General features: G+C 36.0%; 1 protein-coding gene across 1 annotated transcript in view; it reads left to right on the forward strand.

Moving 5' to 3' along the window:
• Window positions 1–23,061, forward strand: part of ANGPT1 (angiopoietin 1) — a 153,871-nt gene that overhangs the window by 125,931 nt on the left and 4,879 nt on the right. Inside the window, exon 8 of the mRNA XM_063171028.1 lies at window positions 16,574–16,704. Coding sequence (XP_063027098.1) covers window positions 16,574–16,704 — 131 coding nt within the window. The remainder of the gene's footprint in view (window positions 1–16,573; window positions 16,705–23,061) is intronic.

The raw sequence follows: 23,061 nt of genomic DNA on the forward strand, positions 1-23,061 counted from the left end.
ATAATAGGGACATATCTGTTATCTATTTTCATTATTAGGTCTTCCAAGCTGTCTCTAAATTGATGATGTCTTCAGTCTTGATTTTCTCTATCCTTTTCCCTTAACAGGTTAATTTTCAATTACCTTCTCTCCAAATTGATATATTTCCTTCATCAATACTGGATAATTCTCCTTATATTCAGTTTCACATGCCTGCAGAACCCACCTTCCAATAGTTTTTATAGGACATTAGTATGAGAATTTCAGTAATTAAGTTTGATTTTGCTCTTGTGATTCTAGAATCTTTTCCTTTCTTTGGCATTTTAGGGCTTTTCAGCCACTTAACTGAAAGAGGAGCTTGTTTTCCAATATGTTCCACCACAGCTATCACTATGGAACACAGTAGGCATGACATTATCTCCTCCTCCAGACTCCTAAACTTTTTTAAGAAATGGAAAATATATGAGCAAGAACAAAAGTATCTTATTTTCCCATAAAGCTTATCTACAAAAAAAGAAAAACATCAATTCAAACTTTAGGCAAAAAAAAAAAAAATTGTAACAATTTTTCAGTCTTAGGCATCATCCTAGATTTAATGAATGTAAGCGATTATTCACATGTTTTCCTACAGGTAGGTGAGATAAAGATTTTCAGTGCTAACATTAAAGCTGTCGAGCACTAGGAGCAGACTGCAGGACCCTATCTGAGACACTCAATTCTCTGTGCATGCCTGGGGAGAGATAAGCTGCTTAGACAGAAGCCAAATCAGGCAACATGCAAAGCACAGAGCTGCCTAGAGTTAACCATTAGGAAATTCTGAAAATAGCAAGGCCTACATTTATATCCCCTGACAGTTCACAGCCCACAGCCTGAAGGTAGGAGACAATGTCTTGTCTTACTCAGGAAAGAAATGAAAGGCCTTGGGTTAATGCATTCATTTGCCAGAGGGTATCCAGACTTTAGCTATTGCTTCCCAAGAGAAAGCAGCAATCCCTGCTGCCAGGGAACAGGCTCCTCATGAATCCCTGAAACTGTGCAGGGATGAATTCACTGCTCAGTGAATGAATAGGTACCAGGTCTCTTGTCAATGAAGTGCAAGAGGGATTTCTAAGATTATGTTCTCTGCTCCATGTCTTATTTTGAATTAAATAGATTTTTATTAAATTATGTAATTATGTTATGAACCAGTGGATACTATTCTGCTACACACATCTGTACTCTCTTTGAGGCTCAGTGAATCTTGAGTAATTTATTTGCAGCAGGACACATGTTGCTGGTTATGGCATGCTGAGGGAAGTTTTGTGGTTTTAAATCTTTCTCTTGCTGAGTCCATAAAAGCCTAACTCCTGTGGTGGGTAGTAATCCCTCAGGTCAGCAAATTTTTACATGAAAAGTTAAGAGTAACAGCAACTAGTAGCTCAACCACTTACTACTCAGTGAAGAAACTTAAAAAAAAAAGTAGGTTTACGTGAGAACAATGTAATTCTAGACAGAACAGTGTTATCAAATCCTTGCTGAGGGCCAGATACATAAGGGCTAGGTACTTGCTGCACAGGTACATGAGTCTGAGGTCTGAGAGAACTCTTTAATGAATGTAAGTATTGGCAGAAAAATTATCAGAGGAAACTCAGTAGTGATCTCCTTTTTACAGATTGTAGTTCAGTGCAGATTCCACAAGGTCTGTCCCAGCTAACAGGGGAAGACAGAGTGTTTTGTGGCACCTAACAGAAAGCAGCACAGGCTTTAACATAATATTGACCTGTTCTTTTGCTTCTCCAATTTAAAATGACTATTTTCCTTTTTTTTTCATTATCTTCACTATCTACAATGTCAGTCTTCTTGCAAAGTGTTACTCTCTTTTAAGCCTTTATTGCTTTATGCAACCTCTACATTTACATTATGAAAGAATTTTAAAACAAGTATTTTAACAAAATTTATCAAATCCTGTGCTGAATGGACTTGATTGTCCCCAGTGTAAGAGTTCCCACTTCTATCAGTAATAACACCAAAAATAACTGCATTTCTTTAAACTACTTGCATCAAAGCATCTACCAAGAGCTAAAAAGTACTATTTTTGTTGGTGTAGATTTTGATATAGAAGTCAGCAACATTGTTTCTTCATCTCCACTGGGTTTTGACATGAAACAGCTCCTGAATAAAAGGATCTTGTGTAGCTGAGGCTCTTCTGGATATTTGCCACCCGTGAAGAATTTTTTAATGTCAAAACTGTTCTTTGTAGAATATTCAGACATCTGCAAGGTCATGTGGTTTTTAAATTCAGACTATCCATCAGATGGACTTAAGTGATGTGCTATTTACCTAAATGTCTATAAAAAATTTCTAATATAATAATTTTTTTGGTACAATAATTTTCTTAATTGGAGGTTGTGTGCTCTTGTAACTTTTTCACTGCTTTAATTAAATAAATTCTTGTACAATGTAATTCTTGTATATGTTAATACCCTCTGCAACTTATAATAATATTCAGAATGTAAATTAGCAAAAATTTGTGTACAAAGTCTAATGGATATATGTAAGGACATGTCAAATGTTGCAGATAGATACAACACCACAGTGTGAAAATTTAGTTTCATTAATGTTTGTTAATCACTGATTGGCAGAAAATTTAGAATTGCACCATAATGCATCTATTTTAAGTGTGCAAGCAGAAAAACAAATGCAAAATTAAAATGCAGATTGAGGAAAAACTCTCACAGTAAAATTCATAATTAGAAAATATTTCACAATTAAAAAACATTGTATTAAAAATTTTCTTTAATGAAGATTCCCTGGTTGCATAATTCTGTTCACTATTATCTGTGCAAGTGTAAAGTGCAGGGCATTTTCAGGATCAAATTCAGGTCCAGCTCAAAATATTTAACCTGGACATTATTCTTCCCATAACTTTGATCAAAACTGAAAAAAATGACTCTTCCAAATGCTAGTCTTGAAAGGTAGAAAATATGCGTACAAAAAATGGGATGTGTCTCTGACTTCAATGAGAAAAATTATATTTTTCCTGTGGACGATCAAGATCTCCATCAAAGTGAAGTTGACCGCTTAATGCTTACAAGATTATGACAAATTTATTTAGTATTAGTGACAATATATCCAGATTAAAAAAAAAAAACAAAAAAAAACAAAAAAAAAAAAAAAAAAAAACCAAAAAAAAACCTGCTGCTTGCCAAGTTTTCTGAAATTTCCACAATTGTCACCATGAGCTAAGCATTCAAACTTAGATCTCCACAATGCAGAAGCCAAGAATGGGACCTGAGGCCCCCTCAGAGAGTGTGGGCTCTGTGTGCCCCCATAGCTGCTGACTCTCTGCCCACTCTCTGAGCTAAGGAGAAGCCTGGTGGACCTGCCCATGTGGCTTTGAGCCCAGGCTAAAATACCCTGCCTGTGAGTAGGCTCAGTGTCGCGCTTATTGTGACAGTTCAGCTTCCAGCCAGGGTAGAGTGTGGGCAGGATGAGCTCATGTCTGCTCAGAGAGAACTGACAGAGCAAGCTTTCATCTGCTGGAAAAACACAAGCACAAAGTCTTAGAGTGACCCCTATTTAATCTAGAATGTACATGGTTAAAGTCTCTGAAATCTGTTACCAGCTTCCCAGCCAACCAATGCCAGTGGTTTTTCCCCATCCTTTTATCATTAACAGCTCTACTGGCAAGGTTTCTAGAGCTTGATCCTGAGAACACTTTCTGCACTGATTCACTATATTTTCACCAAATACCAGCAAAGTGGTGTGGTATTTTTTGTGAGTTTCCTCCTTTCATGAGTCAAAGACTAAAGCGTACCTGTGGGGCCTGAAGAGAATCTGGCAAAGCAATCATCCCAGATTTTTCAGTAGTCATTTATTGCACCAATCTTTAGGTTTCTTGTTCTCTTGGATTTGAGATTTGGGATTTTTGTCCTATCAAATGAGTACTTGATTTAGCTGTCTCTATCTCTAAGGTAATGGTAATAAAAAGAGATATTATCCATTATTTGATCCACAGCAGAAATGCAGCAGATGAGTTAGACCACAAAGCAGAGGCGTACACCATGTCTGAAGAGCTGCTAATTTACATAAACCTTCCAACAGATAAAAACTTTGAATGTCAGAACACAAACTTATTGTGATATCCAATACAGCAAAGTGTTCATTGGTTGGTTGGTCTGCAAAGATCTGCAAGGAGATGCTCAAAAACAATCAAAGCCTAATTAGAAAAAGAAAGAAAAGGGCCTGCTACTGTACTGAGTTTGGTCTCCAGTCTTCTGTTTCATCAGATCCTAGAGCCTGAAGTGTTTTCAATTTAAAATCAGTGCTGGAACAGCTCAAAACTCTTGACTCAAGTGCATGTGCACTGTTCATGTTTGGTTTTCTTTTATTTAGAATTATAATTCAGCTGCACCGAAGTAAAACTTCTTTGCACCTACCTCAATGCCATTTGAACCAAAGGAGTCATTATTGTGAATCACAGCTCTTATTAGGTCATGACCTGGGTTTTTAGGGTGAAAAAGGCATGTAAAACATGCTGAACACTGTTAGCCTGGTCAGTGTGGCACCAGGAAAGGACTTGGATCATAAATGGGTGACAGTCAGTTAACCTTTCACTCACAGATGACTGTTTGTTGGCCACAAATGACGCCAAGGGAGTTGAAATATGTTTTAATAGTCTGTTTATATTTTTCTACCAAGGTCTTAGTGCCACATAACTCATTTTGGCATTTTTTAAACTTAATTTTGCATTAAGAAAACCAAGGAAACAGTGAAGCCAATATTTATTTTTCAAATAACTATAAACATTTCACAGAAACTCTCTATGCATCAGTCATTTAAAAAATTTGTTGCCTTTTCCTAAATACTTGCCCTTATACTGAAAGCCTACCCTTAGTGTGATAATGGAGATAAAAGCCAGAAGATAAGTGTTGCATATTGTACAATACAGACACTAATGAGTGAAGGGATCAAGGCAAGCCTGCTGCACACTATTCAGACTGAAGGTGGGATGCACTTGTGTATATAAGTACTTTTATTCTACAACTAGTTTCTAATTTGATAAATCTTTAATCAAAAAATGAATAATGCTGTTGTGAAGGATACTATATGAATAAGACAAGCCTTGGCTTTCTCATCCCCATCTTTTTTCTTCTTCTCCTTCCCATCCTCCATTTTAATTTTTTTTGCACAGACTTTTTTTACTCATTTTGCAATGTACCCAAGTAATTTTTTTTCTTTCAAGCACATTGTCAGTACTTCGTTGAGGCAGGACCACCAGAGCTCTCACTGAGGGTCAAGTCACTCTTGTTTCATTATGATTGCACACTCTTTAAGATGACATAAAGCCATAAAAAAAATTAAAATATAAGGGTCAGAAAGAGATCATGACAATTATGTTGTCATTTATACTATTTTCTATTGTTTCCATATTTGGAAATTATTGCTTCTCCTGTCACCTCCACAAAGTGATTTTTTCAATTTTTCTTGCTGTTTACTGATGTCATGAGTCTGAGCACATAGCCACCAGATAAAGCCCTTTATTCTGATTAGAGGAAATTCTTAAACAGTGAAATGGCTTATCCATCAGGACTGATCAAGTTCAAACACAGGTAAGAAAAAGAAAATTCTGATTAACTTTTTGCTTTGAAAGTAATATTCCCCAAAACATCCTTGCATTTTCCTCTGGGATTCACGCAGTGGGAAGCACACATTTCTTGACACGAATCCCAGCATAAATCTTGAAAATCTCATGCAGAACCCAAAATATTTATTTTAATGTGTTATTCATTAAGTTATTTCTTTACATTGTAGTCTGTTGGCAGCTGCAAACTCATTCCATTCCATCCATATTAAACCAATGCTGTAGTAAGGTTTGATAGGGTTACTAGGTCATTAACAACTGAAAAATTTATAAAACAGAAAATGTAAATGCTGCAAGGGGCACGATTGTAAAAGAAGATTGCACTGCTAGTCCAGAATAAAGAATAAATAATCAAAATAAATTGATGAAAAAATTAATTGCAGACTATTTCCACCTTTATCAATAATGATTAATTTCCTTATATTCAAGCTCTTCACACAGGGAAAAAACCTCAACAAACCGCCTAGAGATTTCTGAAGCATGTCCTGGTGAAGGCAACGGAGCTGGGGAAGTGTCTGGAGCACAAGTCTTGTGGGGAGTAGCTGAGGGAGCTGGGGGTGTTCAGTCTGGAGAAAAGAAGGCTTGGGGGGACCTTATCCCTCTGTACAACTGCCTGAGAAGAGGTTGTAGCTGGGGGGGTCAGCCTCTTCTCCCAGGTAACAAGTGACAAGAAGAAACAGCCACATGAGAGGACTTTACATTGGATATTTGGAGAAAAAAATTTCCCAGAAATAATTGTCAAGCATTAGAGCAGGCTGCCCAGGGAGGTGGTTGAGCCAGCATCCCTGGAGATATTACAGCCTGTGGAGATGTGGTGCTTAGCAGCATGTGGTTTAGTGTGGGCTTGGCAGTGCTGGATTAACGACTGAACTCGATGACCTTAAAGGTCTTTTCCAACAAATTTTTTTTCTATCGTTCTATGATAATTGAAAAATACCTTCCACAGTTTCAGTTTACTGTTGCGCCAGTGGAAATATGAGGAAAAAATGTTATTCAACCTAGATGTTGTGTCCAATTAAGTATTTAAATAATTTCTTAATGGTGATTACATGTTGTGCCTTATTCAACATCCAATTTGATTAGAAAAAGTAAGTTCAGTAGTCATATTTAAGTCAGGAATTCTGTTGGCAACCAAAAACCCCACAAGAAACCCAAATCAAAACACTAGCACCCATCCCCCCAACCTACATGGACTATATGCCCTTTAGACACATTAATTTCCAAACACCAACTTATCTCATTAAGATTAATATAAGTTTTTAACATAAGTCTATCTCTGATATTAGTAACTTTTGTAGTTACTCATGATTAATGACTTTCAATTAAGTGAACTGTGTGATAAATATTCTACTGCGGCCTGTAAATGACATTTCTCAATGACACTGCTTGGTAAGAAAAACCCAGTATCTCTACAGTAGCCATCAGGGTAAAAGCAAGCATGAACAGCATGCTGATACATGAAGCTTTCTATTTCCATTTTATCTAAAACAGTTAATTAGGATAATGTATAACCTATGTGGATGACAGTGTATAATTAATGTCACCCTCAGTACAACTAAAGCATAGATTTATGAAATCCACTTTTACAATATATCTGCATGGATTTCAACAAACTATATTTATGAGACTTTTGGAACTTCCAAGCATATTTTGGAAGAAGTACTAAGTTTAAATTTTACTGTAGTTGTGTGGGTCTCCTTTACTGGATTTTCAAACATGATTAATCAATTTAAAGATAAATCAAATTTCCAACAAATGTTCACTGAACTTTTCCACTAACTTCAATGTCTGTAAAACAGATCCTTAAATAAAGATATACAAACACCACAAGCTTCAGCAATTCAGTAAAGATAAGCATCAGAGGGTCTGATTACTTCCATAAACCTTAAAAACTTTTAAAATATTACTTTCTCTGTAGAGTCCCTGTATTTCAGTGCTGAAAAAAATCCCTTAAGAATCAGTTTTGGCATTTCTGCTGTTGGCTTCAGCCAAACCTGGGAAGTCTGTTTGAGTAGGGAGAAAAAGATTTTTTTATTTTAGGTTACATTTTGAATTAAGCAAATTTCTCTAACCTTGGCTTTGTCCATGTGTTGGGAAAAAGTTCAGATAACTTCTAATTTCTTACTTTTTAAGATGTTCATCAATCTTCAAAGATGTAAAAATAATTTGCATTATCATTTAGCATAGTTCAGTGTTTATATGTCCATTTAAAACATTGATCATCTCTAGTTATTTCAAGCTTGAAATTAATTCAGCCTCTACATTTTATAAATTAATATTGTGTTTTATAGAGCCATGAATCAGGACAAAAGTGGTAGTTTCTGCAGCAACAGGAAATCTTAGCATTTATATAGCTAGTGAGAGAGTGAAATTTTTTTCTGTAGCAAGAATTTAGCTTTCATTTAATAAAAAAAAAGTAATAAATCTAATAACTGAAAAGTTTCATTTCAGATTTGCATGAGAAAAAAACATTGGTGGGTGATTTTGTTTTAATAAGTATTGTGTTGAAAAATAGTTTTAACAGAAAATGGTAGTAGCAGATTAATGTATCTCTTCTGTGCTGTATTTGGTGAGAGATTAGAGTAGAGGGAATTATTTCTGTTCAACACATCATTGTGATAGTAGCCTAAAGTATGTTTCTGTTTCTGTTAGCAGCAAAACCCGGCGTTACCGTATGTTTCCTCTCCATCACCACCATGCTACTGACATCAGCTGCAAACCTAGCAGCTCACACTGCCAGGGACTTTCTGTGGCTTCTGCAGCATGTATTTCAAGCAATAGAAGCATATGTTTGCCTGTTCATGGTCCAGAATAAACATATTTTTAAACACTTGTTGCAAACCATGACAAAGCACCATTTGCCTGCAGACAGCAGTATGACAGGCCGTGTGCTGTGCATTAGGAAAAATGATCCTGATGTCTTTTAGTTATCCTTACCCAATACTCAATAACTGCAGTGCTTTACTCAATTATTAATCTATTAATAAAATTTAATATAGAAAAGCAAATTTGTTCATCTTATGGGAAAACTCACAATCAGTACAACATACAGGCTTACTAGACTATTTTATATTTTTCTGTAACGTGTAGATGTGTTTCTTACTCACGGCTGGGTTGTTTGCTTGTTCACTGTCCAGAATAAACATATTTTTCTCCTTTGACCTGTCAGGTCTGAAGTTCAAACACAAGCTAAACATGCCGTGGGCTCTTAGAGATAGAAAACAAGTTTTTCAGTTTTTCAGTTTTTCAGTTTTTCAGTTAACAGTGTGCAATTCCTGGGAAGGATCCCTCTACTATAAATCACTTCTTGTCCCTTAGACAGGTTGTACTGAAACAATTCCAAAGGCAAACTGATCATATGCATTTATAGCTGTATTTTATATTCACATTTTATCTTTAAAATTGGCAGATATATGTCCTTACTTTGGATATACTGAATTAATATTTTGTTAGCTGGCACATTTCACTTGTCTCTACAAGAGAATGGGTAAGGAGCTGCAGTGATGTCAAACAATAATTACATCAATGAGTCGTTGCTAAAGAGCAACCTCGGAGAAATACAGAGGTTATTTTGTCTTACACTTTTCTAAAGGAAATGTAGAAAGAAATTATTTTCATGTGCAGGCAGCAAGAATATTAAGAGCCAAATTGAAAATCTGTTCAAGTTGTCAGTGTTTCTTACTGCATTATTCAGGTTTTCAACATTTTACAGAGCCATCATGCCTACTGTTCGCAATTACAAACTCCATTAGGAATACAAGTTAAATTAAAAGTCCATGAATTTACCAAGTACACTATTTCTCAAGTTTGTACTAAAGATAAGAGTGGGAAAAATGCAGTATTCTTAGGATTCATGGTTGATATTTCTGATTTTCTCCAGTCAGACACCAAATGTGAGATTCCCTTTCTGCTTCTCTTTTGGCACCTTTGCATCAGTTATTCATTCAAAGGCAGTGATCAAGGTGGTAAATATTTCTTGCAACTCAATTAAATGAGTTAGCAAGAGCTCACAATTTTGTAAGTAGTGGTGCTTTTGTCATCTTCCTTCCTATCTTGTTTCTTCAATTTCTCCAAAGTATTTTCCTTTCTTTTGGGGTAGCTTTTAGTTTAATTCTAATAATTATTTACCTCATCTTGTGTTGCATTCTTGCTAGCTAGTTAATCTTGATTCATGGTTAAAAAAATTGTGAGTTGATTTAATTTAGTTTGTTTTCATAAGGAGAGTATGCACTGTCCTAATGAAATCAAAATATTTCCTTCTCTTCCTTTCAAAGAAAAAATAAAGGTTATGTTTGAGAAGAAGTTTTATTTCCAAAAGAAGAAAAAGGATCCAAATGGGTGCCCATTGGATGGGTGCCCTATACAGATAGATTGGCAATCTGTCTGTAATTTGGACAAGGACACTGACTAAGATGCCTCTTACTCTACATTCTGACAGAGTTCAAACTCACAGGGATCTATCTCCCTGGTCACCACAGATGGCTCATGCTCTGTCTCCAGCCAGGAGATGATTTTTCCACTGATTTTAAAAACTAGCAGGCACAAGAGATGTTTCCCTTTATCCTTTAGTGTGAGTACTAAACGATGAAAAAGTTAGGGTTTATCAGTAAAATACCAGGGTTATGATTCCCAGATAGTTCCCACATTATATTTAGTTCCCACATTATATTTAGTTCCATTTTGGCAGGCATTTTAGTTTCAACCTCAGTGACAACAGTATTTCTCTAGAGTGATTATTTAGATTGCTTTTTCTCCTGTTCACAACATGTTATCTATCATTGAATATTTGTAAGGTATCTTTATTACAGAGGTGATTTTGCTATTCATGGACAACCGTTACCATTGGGAGGCTTGGTGGGATTTTGCAATATGTTCAGGAAAAGGTGCATTGGCCAGAATTCTAACAAACAATATTTAATGTAGACATGATGTCTTATTAATTGGTTAAAAAGGGGGTTTGATTCACAAATAATTAATCAAAGCATTTTTGATGGAAAACAACCCCCAAACCTGTACTTAAAATGAAGTTGCTGTCTGGTTTTGTTTTCTTTTATTTCTTAGAATTATTACAATTAAAGTCTAGACTTAAGAGTATCCTAAATATAATCTCATACTGGGTCCACCTAAGTGGTTGCAGTCCAGTGAGCTTTGGTTCACAAAGGGACTTAATCACCTAAATCCCATTATGAATGGAATTGTTTAACTAACACAGCATTTCATGAAACTCTACCAACTTCAGCATCTTTTAAGTGGGTTTATTTTCAGAAACTTAAGCTATCTAAAATTTAGATGCAGCTGTGAACCAGATGGAAGATGCAAGTTTAATCCCTCCTCAACCTCAAACATTTCTAAACTAGAGGGCAAAGTAATGTCAGTCACATGGGTTCTAAAAACAAAGATGTCTTTCGCATGCCTAACATGCAGGACATACCTAAGTAGTAACCAGTAGGTTAGAAGGATTGAGATGTAGGTGCCCTCTGCTCTTGTCCAAGTTAGGAAAAAATAAAACCCAGTGAAGAGAGAGCTCAGAAAAGGAAACTCTGGTTAGAGGATTCTGATCCCCACACAACTATTTTTTTTCCCATGACCATTTCCATCAAAATTAGCAACTCCTCCTTTGAGAAGGGATCAGAATCTGGGATTCACTCCTGCCATGTGGAATGAGCAGGCTGGAGATAGGACATTTTAGGCCTCAGAGACAAAACTGAAGTGGGAATTTGAAGACATCCCTTTAAAGTATTTCCCAAAGGCAAGCTTTGATGTGCTTCTCTCCACTTATCATGCTGAATCTTTTAAATCCTACTTCAAGACTCTTGGTTCTCTCTATTTAGCTGTTAAGGATATTAGGCCATTACTCATGGAGATCTCTGCTTATATTTTTAGCACTTTGGCAATGGTGAAATTTGCTCTTAACTCATCATATTCAAGAACTGCACATTGAGGTAGTTGAGATGGTTCTCTACATCTCCTAATGATGGTTGTCATGTTTGTAATAAACTATTATCTTGTTTGTTTGTTTACAGAAAAGTATTTCTCACCAACAAAGCTAGATGTGACTTAGCTGTTTCATTGAGAGACTGATAGAAGTAAAGGACTGAGTGATCTCTAGCAGCTCTAATACAAAAAAAATAGAGAAAACTAGCTACTATTAAATTCTGGGAGTTCTACTGAACTCTGACTCATTCTAGTAAAAATAAATAAAAAACCACTAAGTTTAAGGTTCAATGTTTGATATGTAAAGCACTGCATCAGAAACTATTTCTTATACTTTTAGCACACAACTTTTTTACATGGATTTATGATTGCATTATATTTTTCAGAATTTTTTATATCTCATTCAGTACGTTGCAATTTTCACAGCTGTATGTGCAGAACTATAACATTTTAATATTTTTTGTTATTTATTTAGAATCATCCCAAGTTTATCTGTGAAAGTCTTTAAACATGGTATGAAGATAGTTAAGCCATATATATTTGAAAGAATGTGAGGTCATCTAATCACAACAAAAGCAAAAATTTCTGATGTAAATTTAAGATGTCTTTTCAGGCTGCCCTGCAGTTGTTTATGCAATATTTTTAGATCTACTCTTTGCATACAATATACCTTACTTTTGTTTCAATGGACTGCAGATAGTCAGGTTGTGTCACACAGTAAGAATGATGAAAAGCAAAACATCCTTAAGAATTCTCCTTCACCATCTGAGAAGCGAGATCCCAGGCTGCCATTGCTATATCACAAGAAAAAATGCAGAATGATCCTAACATCCATGCTAAATAAGATGTAACAGTTGCAATATTTTAAAATTTTTTTTGTTTCTTCTAAAGTACATCAGCTATGAAAGTTTCTACTTTCTAAATGAGGGCTGCTCTGTTCCTCATAATGAATTTAAAATTTCATAAAAAAATCATCAGAAGTCCTTAAAATTTCATATAAAAATGCAATATTTCTCTCATTCCTATTTATACATTATTTAACTGCTATTGTTTATTTCTTGCTTTTTCAGTTTCATTGTATGCAGATAAAGTAGATTTATTTTTGCTTATACGAGCACGAATTTACATCTCCTGCCTATTGTGTAAATCAAAGCAGCATTTCACCTTCTTTCCTTGGTCAGAATTTCCTGTCTGTGAGCAAATGGGAAGACTGGAAATGTACCCTTTAAAATGTTCTTTGACTTCTAATCAGTAATGAGTGGGTTTTATTCTTAACTTCCTTTCCTTTATCTCCAAGAACAACCAAGAGGAAAGATACCCCGAATTGCCATTTTTTCAAAGGGAGGGAAATCGTATCCTAGTAGTTATTTGAAGTTTGTTTTAAAGGTTCAATCCTACCAATCTGAATCTGAGAATACTGAATAATTAAGTCCAAGTAGTAAGATACCTATTGCTCCTGGGAGCTAAGGAGCTCATCAGTTGCCTTGCTGCTGGGCAGATTTGCTGTCTCAAGCTCGAATAGTTTGGACTTGTAGGCCTTGAGCTAAAGATCCTGATTGCTTCAGGACCAGCTCTGGGTTTTGACTGAGATCTGATTTTGGCTCATGGTATGAAGATAGTTAAGCCATATATATTTGAAAGAATGTGAGGTCATCTAATCACAACAAAAGCAAAAATTTCTGATGTAAATTTAAGATGTCTTTTCAGGCTGCCCTGCAGTTGTTTATGCAATATTTTTAGATCTACTCTTTGCATACAATATACCTTACTTTTGTTTCACATTATATTTTTTCACTTTTTTTCACATGTGTGAATTGTTTCACATTCACAAAGTAGTGCCAACTTTGCAGTGGCATTTTTTTTCTAACTGCTGGGCGATGCCAATCCAGGAAAAAAAGCCCAAAGAAACAGAATTACTGTTTCAACTGTGGTTCATCTGCACAAGGCTGCAGTATGATAAGCGCACTAGAGCTCAGAGCCAAGTTAAGCTTTATTCTTTTAAAGTCACTGGAGACCTACTAGACAAATTCTGTTGAGGAACAGTCAAACATAACTGACAAGATCTAAATCTGTGATGAGTGGAATGTTTGTAAAATATCAGGGAAAAGAAAGAGCTTGTAAACAATCCCAATACCCTCACCCTTTGGGGAAAACATTGAATACCAAGTAATATTTTCTTCTTTATGTTTTACGTTTTCTTAGATTGTACTTTTTTATTGGACTAAGTGGGTTTTATAGAGTTGATTGCTAATAAAAGATCTGGCTAACCTTGTCTTTCTTATTTGAGTAAACAGCATTTGCTTTTTATACTAACTTTATGAGGCTTCTGTGAGCCTTGGTGTGGCTCATATAATGAGGATGTACAGCCATTTAATCTCAGATCATAGATATCATGTGACAAAATAATTTCTCTATCAACACAACCTCAGGGAAGTTTATTTTGTTCTGCAAAATATTAGGCACAGCCCAAAAACAAGGCAAAAGTCCAATGAATGAAGATGGGATCAATTCCAGCCTTTCATTTGTATTAAACAAAGAAATGGACATGTGCAAAGACAGATCTTAGATTAATCTTGTCTAAAACAAACATCCTTTGATAGATTAACATGGTCATTACAGGCTAATTTCCACCATGATTGGGCAATAACATGATGCCATGACCTTCCTGGATTCCTGGATTCCTGGCTTGTTTTTTGTTAAATTACAAAGGATTTTCACAGTCTTCTATTTAGGCTTACACTTGGCTTTAACTATTTTTGTGCTATCAGAAGGTATTTGACTATGCATGATATTTGTAATTAATCCAAAAAGTTTTGTACGTTTATGTGTGTGTAGTTTTCTATCTATATATACAATATTTGCTCTGAGGATTGAATCCAAAGTATTTAATCATCAGCCTCAGCCATGTAACAATCAAAATTAAAATCAAATTAAAGTAGGCAATGTAACTAGTTTCAAAGAATAAACCAGACAATCCCTTTTTTAATTATTTTTTTTTTTATTTTTAAATATTCATGCTTAGCATCTACTGTCTCCACTTCTAGTGTTGAACAAAGGACACATAGGAAGAAATTCACTGAAAATTAGGGGAAGTTCACATCAGTCTACTATAGGGTATTCTCAGATTCAGTCTACAAGTGTGAAACTCTGTAGATTGCTAAGATCTGGTTCTATGCCTTCACATTTTAAGTAATCTTATCAGTTATCCTAACAAGGCTTTTCTGTAATGAGTTTCTGTGACAAGTTTAATCCAATTAGCTTTATTTGGACCTAATATCCACCCACAGATGCATGCAAAACAAAAAAAACTCTCCAAAACTAAACCAAAAAAAAACCAGCAGCCATGCACTTGATTAAGGAAAGCTGTCATATGGTACCCTTGCTCTCATAAGCAGAATTCAGCTCCAAAGTTCTATGGGAGAAGTGGGTTTTATTTAAATTTCAGTCTTGGGACAGACCCTCCACATCTCAGAAAAATGTCAATGGTTTAACTACTGCTGCTATTGTAGGCTAGAAAGGTCAGGGATGTTCTCTACTGCTGCTGTCAATACTGTGAACACTGCAGCAAAGTATGTCTTCCATGTAAACAAATGGATGAATGTCACTCTGGTAAATGCATTTACTCTTTTATTCATGCAAAGTAACTAGATAAAAAAAAAAACAGCGACCACAGTCAGTGACTGCCATCTGCTCTCTTTGTTCTCTCTGTCCGTGGGAGAAGTTGGGAAAACTTTTTCTAGCATAGCACTCTGAGGTAAATCACAGAGTAGCAGACATCTCTCCTGCTCGTGTCCTAACTCTGTTCTTGTAGCTCCTTATGCATTTTATATTTAATATTATATTTAAAAGACATATTTGCCCCTCTGCAATAAACCTGGAGGAAAGAGAACAGATGTCTCTCACTTCAGTGGAGAAGTCTATCCCACTGCTTAGCAAATCATCTTCTTGGTTAGCCCTGTGGCTGATTTATTCCTAGCCTGTAGATTCAAGGAGAGGGGAGGGATGTGTCTTCCTCTCTTATTTGCTCCATTGTCTAGGGCTTACTCCTGAGTGTAAGGATTCAAACTTCTCCAGTGACACTCAGATCTTTCTCTTCCTTCTTGCATATGAAGCTGTTATGACAATCACACCTCCTCTCCTCTCCTCTCCTCTCCTCTCCTCTCCTCTCCTCTCCTCTCCTCTCCTCTCCTCTCCTCTCCTCTCCTCTCCTCTCCTCTCCTCTCCTCTCCTCTCCTCTCCTCTCCTCTCCTCTCCTCTCCTCTCCTCTCCTCTCCTCTCCTCTCCTCTCCTCTCCTCTCCTCTCCTCTCCTCTCCTCTCCTCTCCTCTCCTCTCCTCTCCTCTCCTCTCCTCTCCTCTCCTCTCCTCTCCTCTCCTCTCCTCTCCGCAACCTTTGTTGCAGCTGAGCTCCAGCTCCTAAGCTCATGGTTGTGGTTTCAGCTAGTTGAAAGACTCCTTAAAAAAAGAATTGCTTTGCATTGCAAATTATGAAGACTTTTGTGGCTTGAACTCTAAGTTATTCTCTATTTGTCACTCAGAGACAGCTTTGGGCAGAACTGAGTTTTTGGCTTGTGGAATTAAAAGTTCTAAGGCTGCTAAAATCCTCTTTCAATCCCAGGCATTAATAACATGACTCCTGTTAACTGGGGTTGCTGTTTCTGTGCCACAGGAAAGAAACAGTAAAAAAACCAGCTACTCAAGTAGTCAGTCATTCTGTCAATGTATTCCAGATATCTGGGCACCTCTTCTCACTCCTCCTCTCTCACTGCCTCTGCTTTTTTGTCTTTCCAGTTCTGATTCCTTGAGCTTGATTTTGCTCTGGAGGAAGGACTATGTGCTACTACAGATACAGTGAAAAACCCCAAATGTCCCCTATATGTCACGACTGAAACAAGAGAGAGATTTAGACAAAACATAAGAGATTCACGAGTTTTCTGGGTGCACTTCATACAATGCCAACCTGATATGGAAAAAATCTGTATCTCTTATTTTTTTTTTTCTATTTTGGTGACCCTGATTGTTTTCCCTTGTTGTTTCAGGCTTTATTTAAAAGGTCACAGTGGAACTGCTGGAAAACAGAGTAGTCTGATCTTGCATGGTGCTGAATTCAGTACAAAAGATGCTGACAACGACAACTGCATGTGTAAATGTGCTCTCATGTTGACTGGAGGTGAGTACAACTGACTGAAAATATGGTACATTAATAGGAATCTACTGTGTTTTCCTAAAGCAACCATGGATGAAGTTGTATCATGGATGTATAAGTCCTGAGTGAAAACTTCTTCTATTATATCTACTGCTACTTTTTTCTGTACATATATTGTCAAAATGCCAATACCTCTAGATTCCTGTCAGCAGAGAAAGCATTATCCAGAGAGGCAGTCAGTATACTTCTGCACTGAAGCTGTTGCAAGAATGTCTAAGAGGAAAGTATAAGTTAGTGTAATTGTTTAGGCAAGAAAGGCAAAATTAAAAAAGATAAAAGATTAAAAGGGTGAAAAGAAGTTTGTCAGAAGTTGGACAATCAACCAGCAAAAAAAGAGAAGAAATGGCCAGGTATTAGATATTAGATAGCAAAGTTTAGAAACAATCCTAGTCTAGACTTGTAATACATTATCTATTCCACTTAGGGATGTGATTCTGTTATTAAGGTATTTATAATGGTTAAACTTTCTCTGTTAGGTGAGCATAATGCATAAAGACACTAAATGACCAATTCACTCCCCTGTGAAAGACTAGACCTGCAACCACCTGTTTAAATCTGGAAGGTTTAAGCTGATTTCCTTTGTAGCTGAGTCAAACTACAGAAGGAAAGAAAGAAGAGTTGAGGTGGGGAAAAGCACAGACAAGTTACGCTGGGACAGCTTAAAGTCTCAAGTTGATCTGACTTCCAGCAAGTATAGTGTATATGATTGGCATTTTTTCCAAATATAGTGTGTAAGATTGGTACTTTTCCCCTGCAGCACAGAGAATGAACATTTGAGATTATCTTTCCATTCAGACTCCTAATGCTCCTAAGAGTGAGAATTTTCTCTGGCAAATGATAATCATTCCCAGTCCCTGTGTGGTCAAGCTCATTTTTATCTCTAGAACACCACATTATAGCAGAAAGCTTAAATTGAGGTTTAAACCAAAACCAAAGATTCTTTGGTTTACTGACTGTATGACCAAGAAAGCCCCTTTCTTATCTTCACATCTGATCTTGTTCAGAGACTCTCCTCAGTGATTTCTAACTTTCCTGGAAAAAAAATCCTGTCGCATGTACAGTTTTAATTATTTTGGATCAGACTGTTAAACCTGTATTATTTGTGGTTACTGGCACTTTGAGTTCAGCTCAGGCCACATCCAGGCACATATGAGCCTCTAAAGCAATCATCTGCTAACAGAAGGTGGTTTCCCATCACTGAGAATTTATACCACATGCTCAGTCCAGCTCTGCATTCTCTTTTGCCAGTTGGAAGTGACCCAGTTGGGAAAGTCTTTAAGAAGCCAATTTTTCAAGCTCTTCTAACTTCTTCTAGGGATATCATATTAGAAGTTATCATGGGAAGCTTCTTCCAGTAGACAGGTGATAAGACACTACCTTCCCATTTCTGTAAAAAATAGAAGCTAACCAGATAGACCTGGAGACAGATAGTGGATAAGAAGTCAGTAGATTATTTTAATTAACTCCGTTGCCCTTTCCCTTTGGAGAACATGCTAAATGAAAGTGTGTTACTTCCAGGCCAGGCCAGAGTCAGGAGGAGCTCCTGAGCATGAGTTGTGTCTGTGCTGAAGTGCAGACTCATTCAAGTATCCGAGCTGCCTGGAAATACCCCTGCTCCCAGGCAGCTCCTTCTGGGAGCTGAGGCTTTGTTTATTTTCCTGCTGTGACAGGTCAACACCCTGCTAAGGTCAGTCTGCTGTTGAACAACCATTCCACAAGGTTCACATATATTGCTGCAGCATTCCTGTAAATCAACAGCTTAGCCACACATTGGAATTTACTGGTACCAAATGAAATGAAATGAATAGGGAGGAAGGGGTGAATTACCAAAGGCTGAGGAAACCACGAGTTTAGCAAATCACCACACAGTAAAAGGAGGTGCAATTAGCCTTTGGAGATAGATTAATCTACTCTTTTGGACTAGACTCTGAGTATTGTTCCTCTGGAGACAGGTTGTACAGCACCGTAATTTGTAGTTCCTCAAGAAAGGCTTTAATCATGCTAGAGTTCCCAAACACTCTGCTATGCTTTTCTCCTTGAAATAACGTTCTCATTCCTTGAGAAATATCAGAATTTAATTAAATACTAAAACATCTTTTTAGGGAGTGTATTTCAGTTTTCTACCAGACAAAGATTAATTTAGAAAAGTAGCAATGATAACAAGTTTTGGAAAACCTCCTTTCCCCCCAAAAAAGAAAAGATATTAGAATGTTAGTTTTGGCACCATCACAGAGAGCTCTTTAATGATGAATGGTATGAAATCTACAGGCAAGTTTCTAGCTATCTTGACAGTTTGGGTGAGTCTGTTATCTCTATGAGGTGAAATGAATATATTTATGTCGGGAATAAAGGCTGAGATAAGCCAAAGCTCAAGACTGTGATATGGTTATAATCAAGGCTGAAAATAAAAATGTAAGGAAAACACACATTTCTCTCAGTGATCTTGCTAGTTGTCAGTTTTATTTGGTCTATATCATAACTATTATTCTCTCTCCTCCTGTATCTCATCCCTCTTCCCTTGAACGAGAAATTAAATACTGAGAGAATAATACAGAAGCACCAACAGTGTATTTTTTGTATGTCTTTCTTGTATTTTAAAGAGCCATGCAATGCTGCTTGGCTCTATCTTCACATGGATTTTAGGGAATGACTTCAAAATTATGTGTATGAGCTGGATTCTTAACCCCTCTGAACTGTCATCATAGTTAGATGTTTTAGCTGCTTTTTTGTGACCAGAAAAATTTAATCTAAGTATGTTATTTTTACCTTAAAGGAAGACAAATTATTCATTCAAATAAGTTCTTCTTTTTTTCTCAGGCCAGTAAATAAAAAAAAAGGGTCATATATATGTATATCCCCATCTTACTTCAAGCTTTAGTCTGAGGGGTGCCCCAATGAGTTATGTACACAGCTTTTTTGCAAGAAACAGCACTAAAAATGCAACAGTCACCAGAATAAGCCTGTGAGTAGAAGTTCAAAATGCTTGGATTTCCAATACAGCCCATAGCATTTAACGTCTTTGGATCAGATTCCTGGGCCAAATTCCCATCTGTTCTGCCTGATACCACCTGTCAGCTGAGCCCCAAATTGTTTGTGAAGTTGTTTTCAGTCACTGGAAAGTGACTTATGGTATCTTGGCCCACCAAGAAAGAGTTTTAAGGTGATTTTCTTTGTCTAGAATTGGCTGCAGTCTGAGGTGTTCACAAAGAATTTATCTTGCTTCAAGTGGGAAGTGAGAATACTGCTAAAATTCTGATCCCCAAAATCATTTTACAAAGACAGGGAGACTTTCTAGATATCTTGCCAGGTTTGAAGCAGCAGAGATAACTGAAATAAATTGTTTGTTTTATTTTGCTGGGAGCAGAGGTACATCCAGCTGTAGTCTTCTGTCTCTGACAATACAGGCATAAGAACAATGCAAATAAATTATCTCTCCCTTGAGTATTTTCTCAGTATCTTTTGAATCTCAGGGCCTTCCTGAATCAGAGAAATATGTATTTATTAAATACATACTTATTGAGCCTCAATAGATTTCTCATCTATTAAGTTAGAGGCTGCTTAATGACTCCAAAACCTTGTTGCATTCACTGCATGTTGTTTCACTGCTTTTTTCTCCAAGTGGTGAATTTTATGAATCTCTGCAAGAAGGGGTTGGAGGATTCATGTCATGACTTAGAGGGAAATTCTTGGCTGAATATAGAAATCTGCCCATACGCTCCAATTAGAAAAGCCACAGTTTTTCTTATATTCTCCTTGAAACTGAATATTTGAAAGAAACAATGGCAGGACATTTGAGATTATCCAACCTGAAGCCCTGGATATGCACCTAATTATATAAAAAAACACAGGTTTTTAATTTTTATTCATATTCCTGCTTTCATAAAGAAATTGCTGAGAATGCACCATTAATGAAGTACCATTTATATTCCCAAATATTTTTATGAAAAAATATAATCAAATGGTTAGAATATTATTTGATTTTTTGCTTGAAATATTCAAAATATTCAATTGGACATATGATTATGCATAACTTTTAACAAAAACATTACTACATTGGTATGTTTATCTAGGTCAAATATGGGCAACTGTAATAAGCTGTAATACAGTGTTAGGAGATCTCAGGAAGTGACTAATTTTTGATATACTAGAACATAGCCACCAGTCTGCAAGTTTCATGTTATTTTTACCTCATAAAAAGGTCCCTATGAAAGGGACTGCATTATCCAATTGATATGAAAAGCTGATGCCTTTTCATCTTATGTCCTGACAGCTAAATTCTAATTTAATCTTCAGATTGTCAAGTAGTCTGGTCAATCCAATATTCTAAGGAATAAAATAACATAGAAATTTCTTCCAGAGGTTGTTTAGACCCTTCACAAGACAGATTCTTCTCTATCTGTTTGTTTTTGTCTTTCTATTAATTCTCAAGATTTCTATGTATTTCAAGATTTCTATTCTCATGATAAAATCTGTTACTGAGTTTGTCTACATTTAATATAAGAACACTTTGCATGTTGACTAGCTAATTCTATGATAATTTAACAGTGTTCCATCCTGTCATAACCTCTACCATTAGAAAGAATAGACATCATTCCTTTACATTTCTTTAAAAGGTTTTTAGTTAATTTTAAATTGTTGGCAATTTTTCTCTCCAATTCTGACTAAACAATCCTAAGTCTTCCCTGCTACATTCACTCTTTTGGACTCTGTCCCATGGCTCCAGCTTGAGGTGTCATCCGAAACTTCATCCAGAGAAATTACGAATGAAAAATCACCAGATCCTAAGCATTGCCATCTAACTTCTTTAAACTACAGAACATCAGAAACATTTAAATCTTTTCTAAAATAAATTTCTCTTTCTTTTGAACATTGAGGGCTATTTCAATATTTTCGGATTCAAATTTTTTTCTTATTGGCTTTGTTGCCAAATTAAATTTTATGGACAAACCCAGAGGGCTAGAAATAAATATTTGCTTTCCATAGGATCCATTTATTCTGTTAATCCATACAAATGTACCGTTCAGACAAACTTTGGATCTTATTAAATGGCTTGCACTGATCCTGCTGCATTTGGAGACATTCAGTGTCCTCAGGAGGGAGAACTGAAATGTGAGAGGAAAGCATTTGCCATCAAATGTGCAGTGTTTAGACAATTATTATTTTAGAATGTAAAAGACAACCTGAGCAATCATTGCTGTTCCCAGTGAGCACTCATTAACTGATGAGCATTAGGTCACTAAAAAAGAATTTTACATACATACATGCTTAATTGCAGTTTATACAAGCCAAAACAGCAACTCTGTTAGCTTTGGCATGCAAAAGCCCTTTTTTAATATTACTTTTGACAAAGAAGATTCAATCATGCAAAAATTGTACTTGTCACTTCAGAAAACCATTATAAAAGATGCATGTATTTTGGTTTTTTTTCTTTTAATATTGTTACTCATTTGATCAATGCCCTTTTATTAGGTATTTTTGCAAGAATTTGTGGAATTATTTCAATATACATTAATATTCAGTCAAATATCTAATACAGTATATTGTAGACTGGAGCTCAACTATCTGAGATAGGTAGCTTAAGCATAAAAAATATATTTATTCATGAAAAGAGCTGAAATGAAATTTAACAATTTCCCATTGGTTATAGTAACATGAATTAAAGACCAAAGCATAACCATACACAATATGTGAACCTACTTTAACTGTTCCAGAAAAACAGCCATCTACAGTGAGGATTCATTTCTATTTGTATAGCTGAACTTTCAAACAATTTATCTATGCATTATTTAATTTATATTTTGTCTGGAAAATATATTTTATGACCTAGGGATTTTTATTACAAATAGAGATGATAGTGCTGCTTGTATTATACAAAATATTAGAGGAGGGCTAACCTAAAAAATTGAATTGGCCCTCAGTTCAAATGATTAATTAGTGATTCTGTGGTCACAACAGCTTGAAGAAACTACCTCTCTTTTTGAATAAAATCTCTCTTAAACTTCTCATGAAAGCCCTCTTTCTACCACTTCAGTTTAAAATCTTACTTCTATTATTACTTCTTACAATGCCCACTCTTCATCATTTTCATGCCTGATTCAAAAATCCCATGGAAATTGATGCCAAAAGTTATCTCCAAAGTTAAAATCTTACTGCGGTTCAAAGATGACTTTATAATTATTTGGGACAGCCATTACCATGCAGAGAAACATGAACAAGATTTTTCATGAGAAAATCCCATGAACTCCACATAATAAGCCAACACCTGGCTACTGAGGTTTTTCCTTGGGTCAGGCTGTCTCACAGCTCTAGAGCTGCTCAGTT

The sequence above is a fragment of the Melospiza melodia genome, chromosome 1, assembly GCF_035770615.1.
Source record: "Melospiza melodia melodia isolate bMelMel2 chromosome 1, bMelMel2.pri, whole genome shotgun sequence".
Lineage (NCBI taxonomy): Eukaryota > Metazoa > Chordata > Aves > Passeriformes > Passerellidae > Melospiza > Melospiza melodia.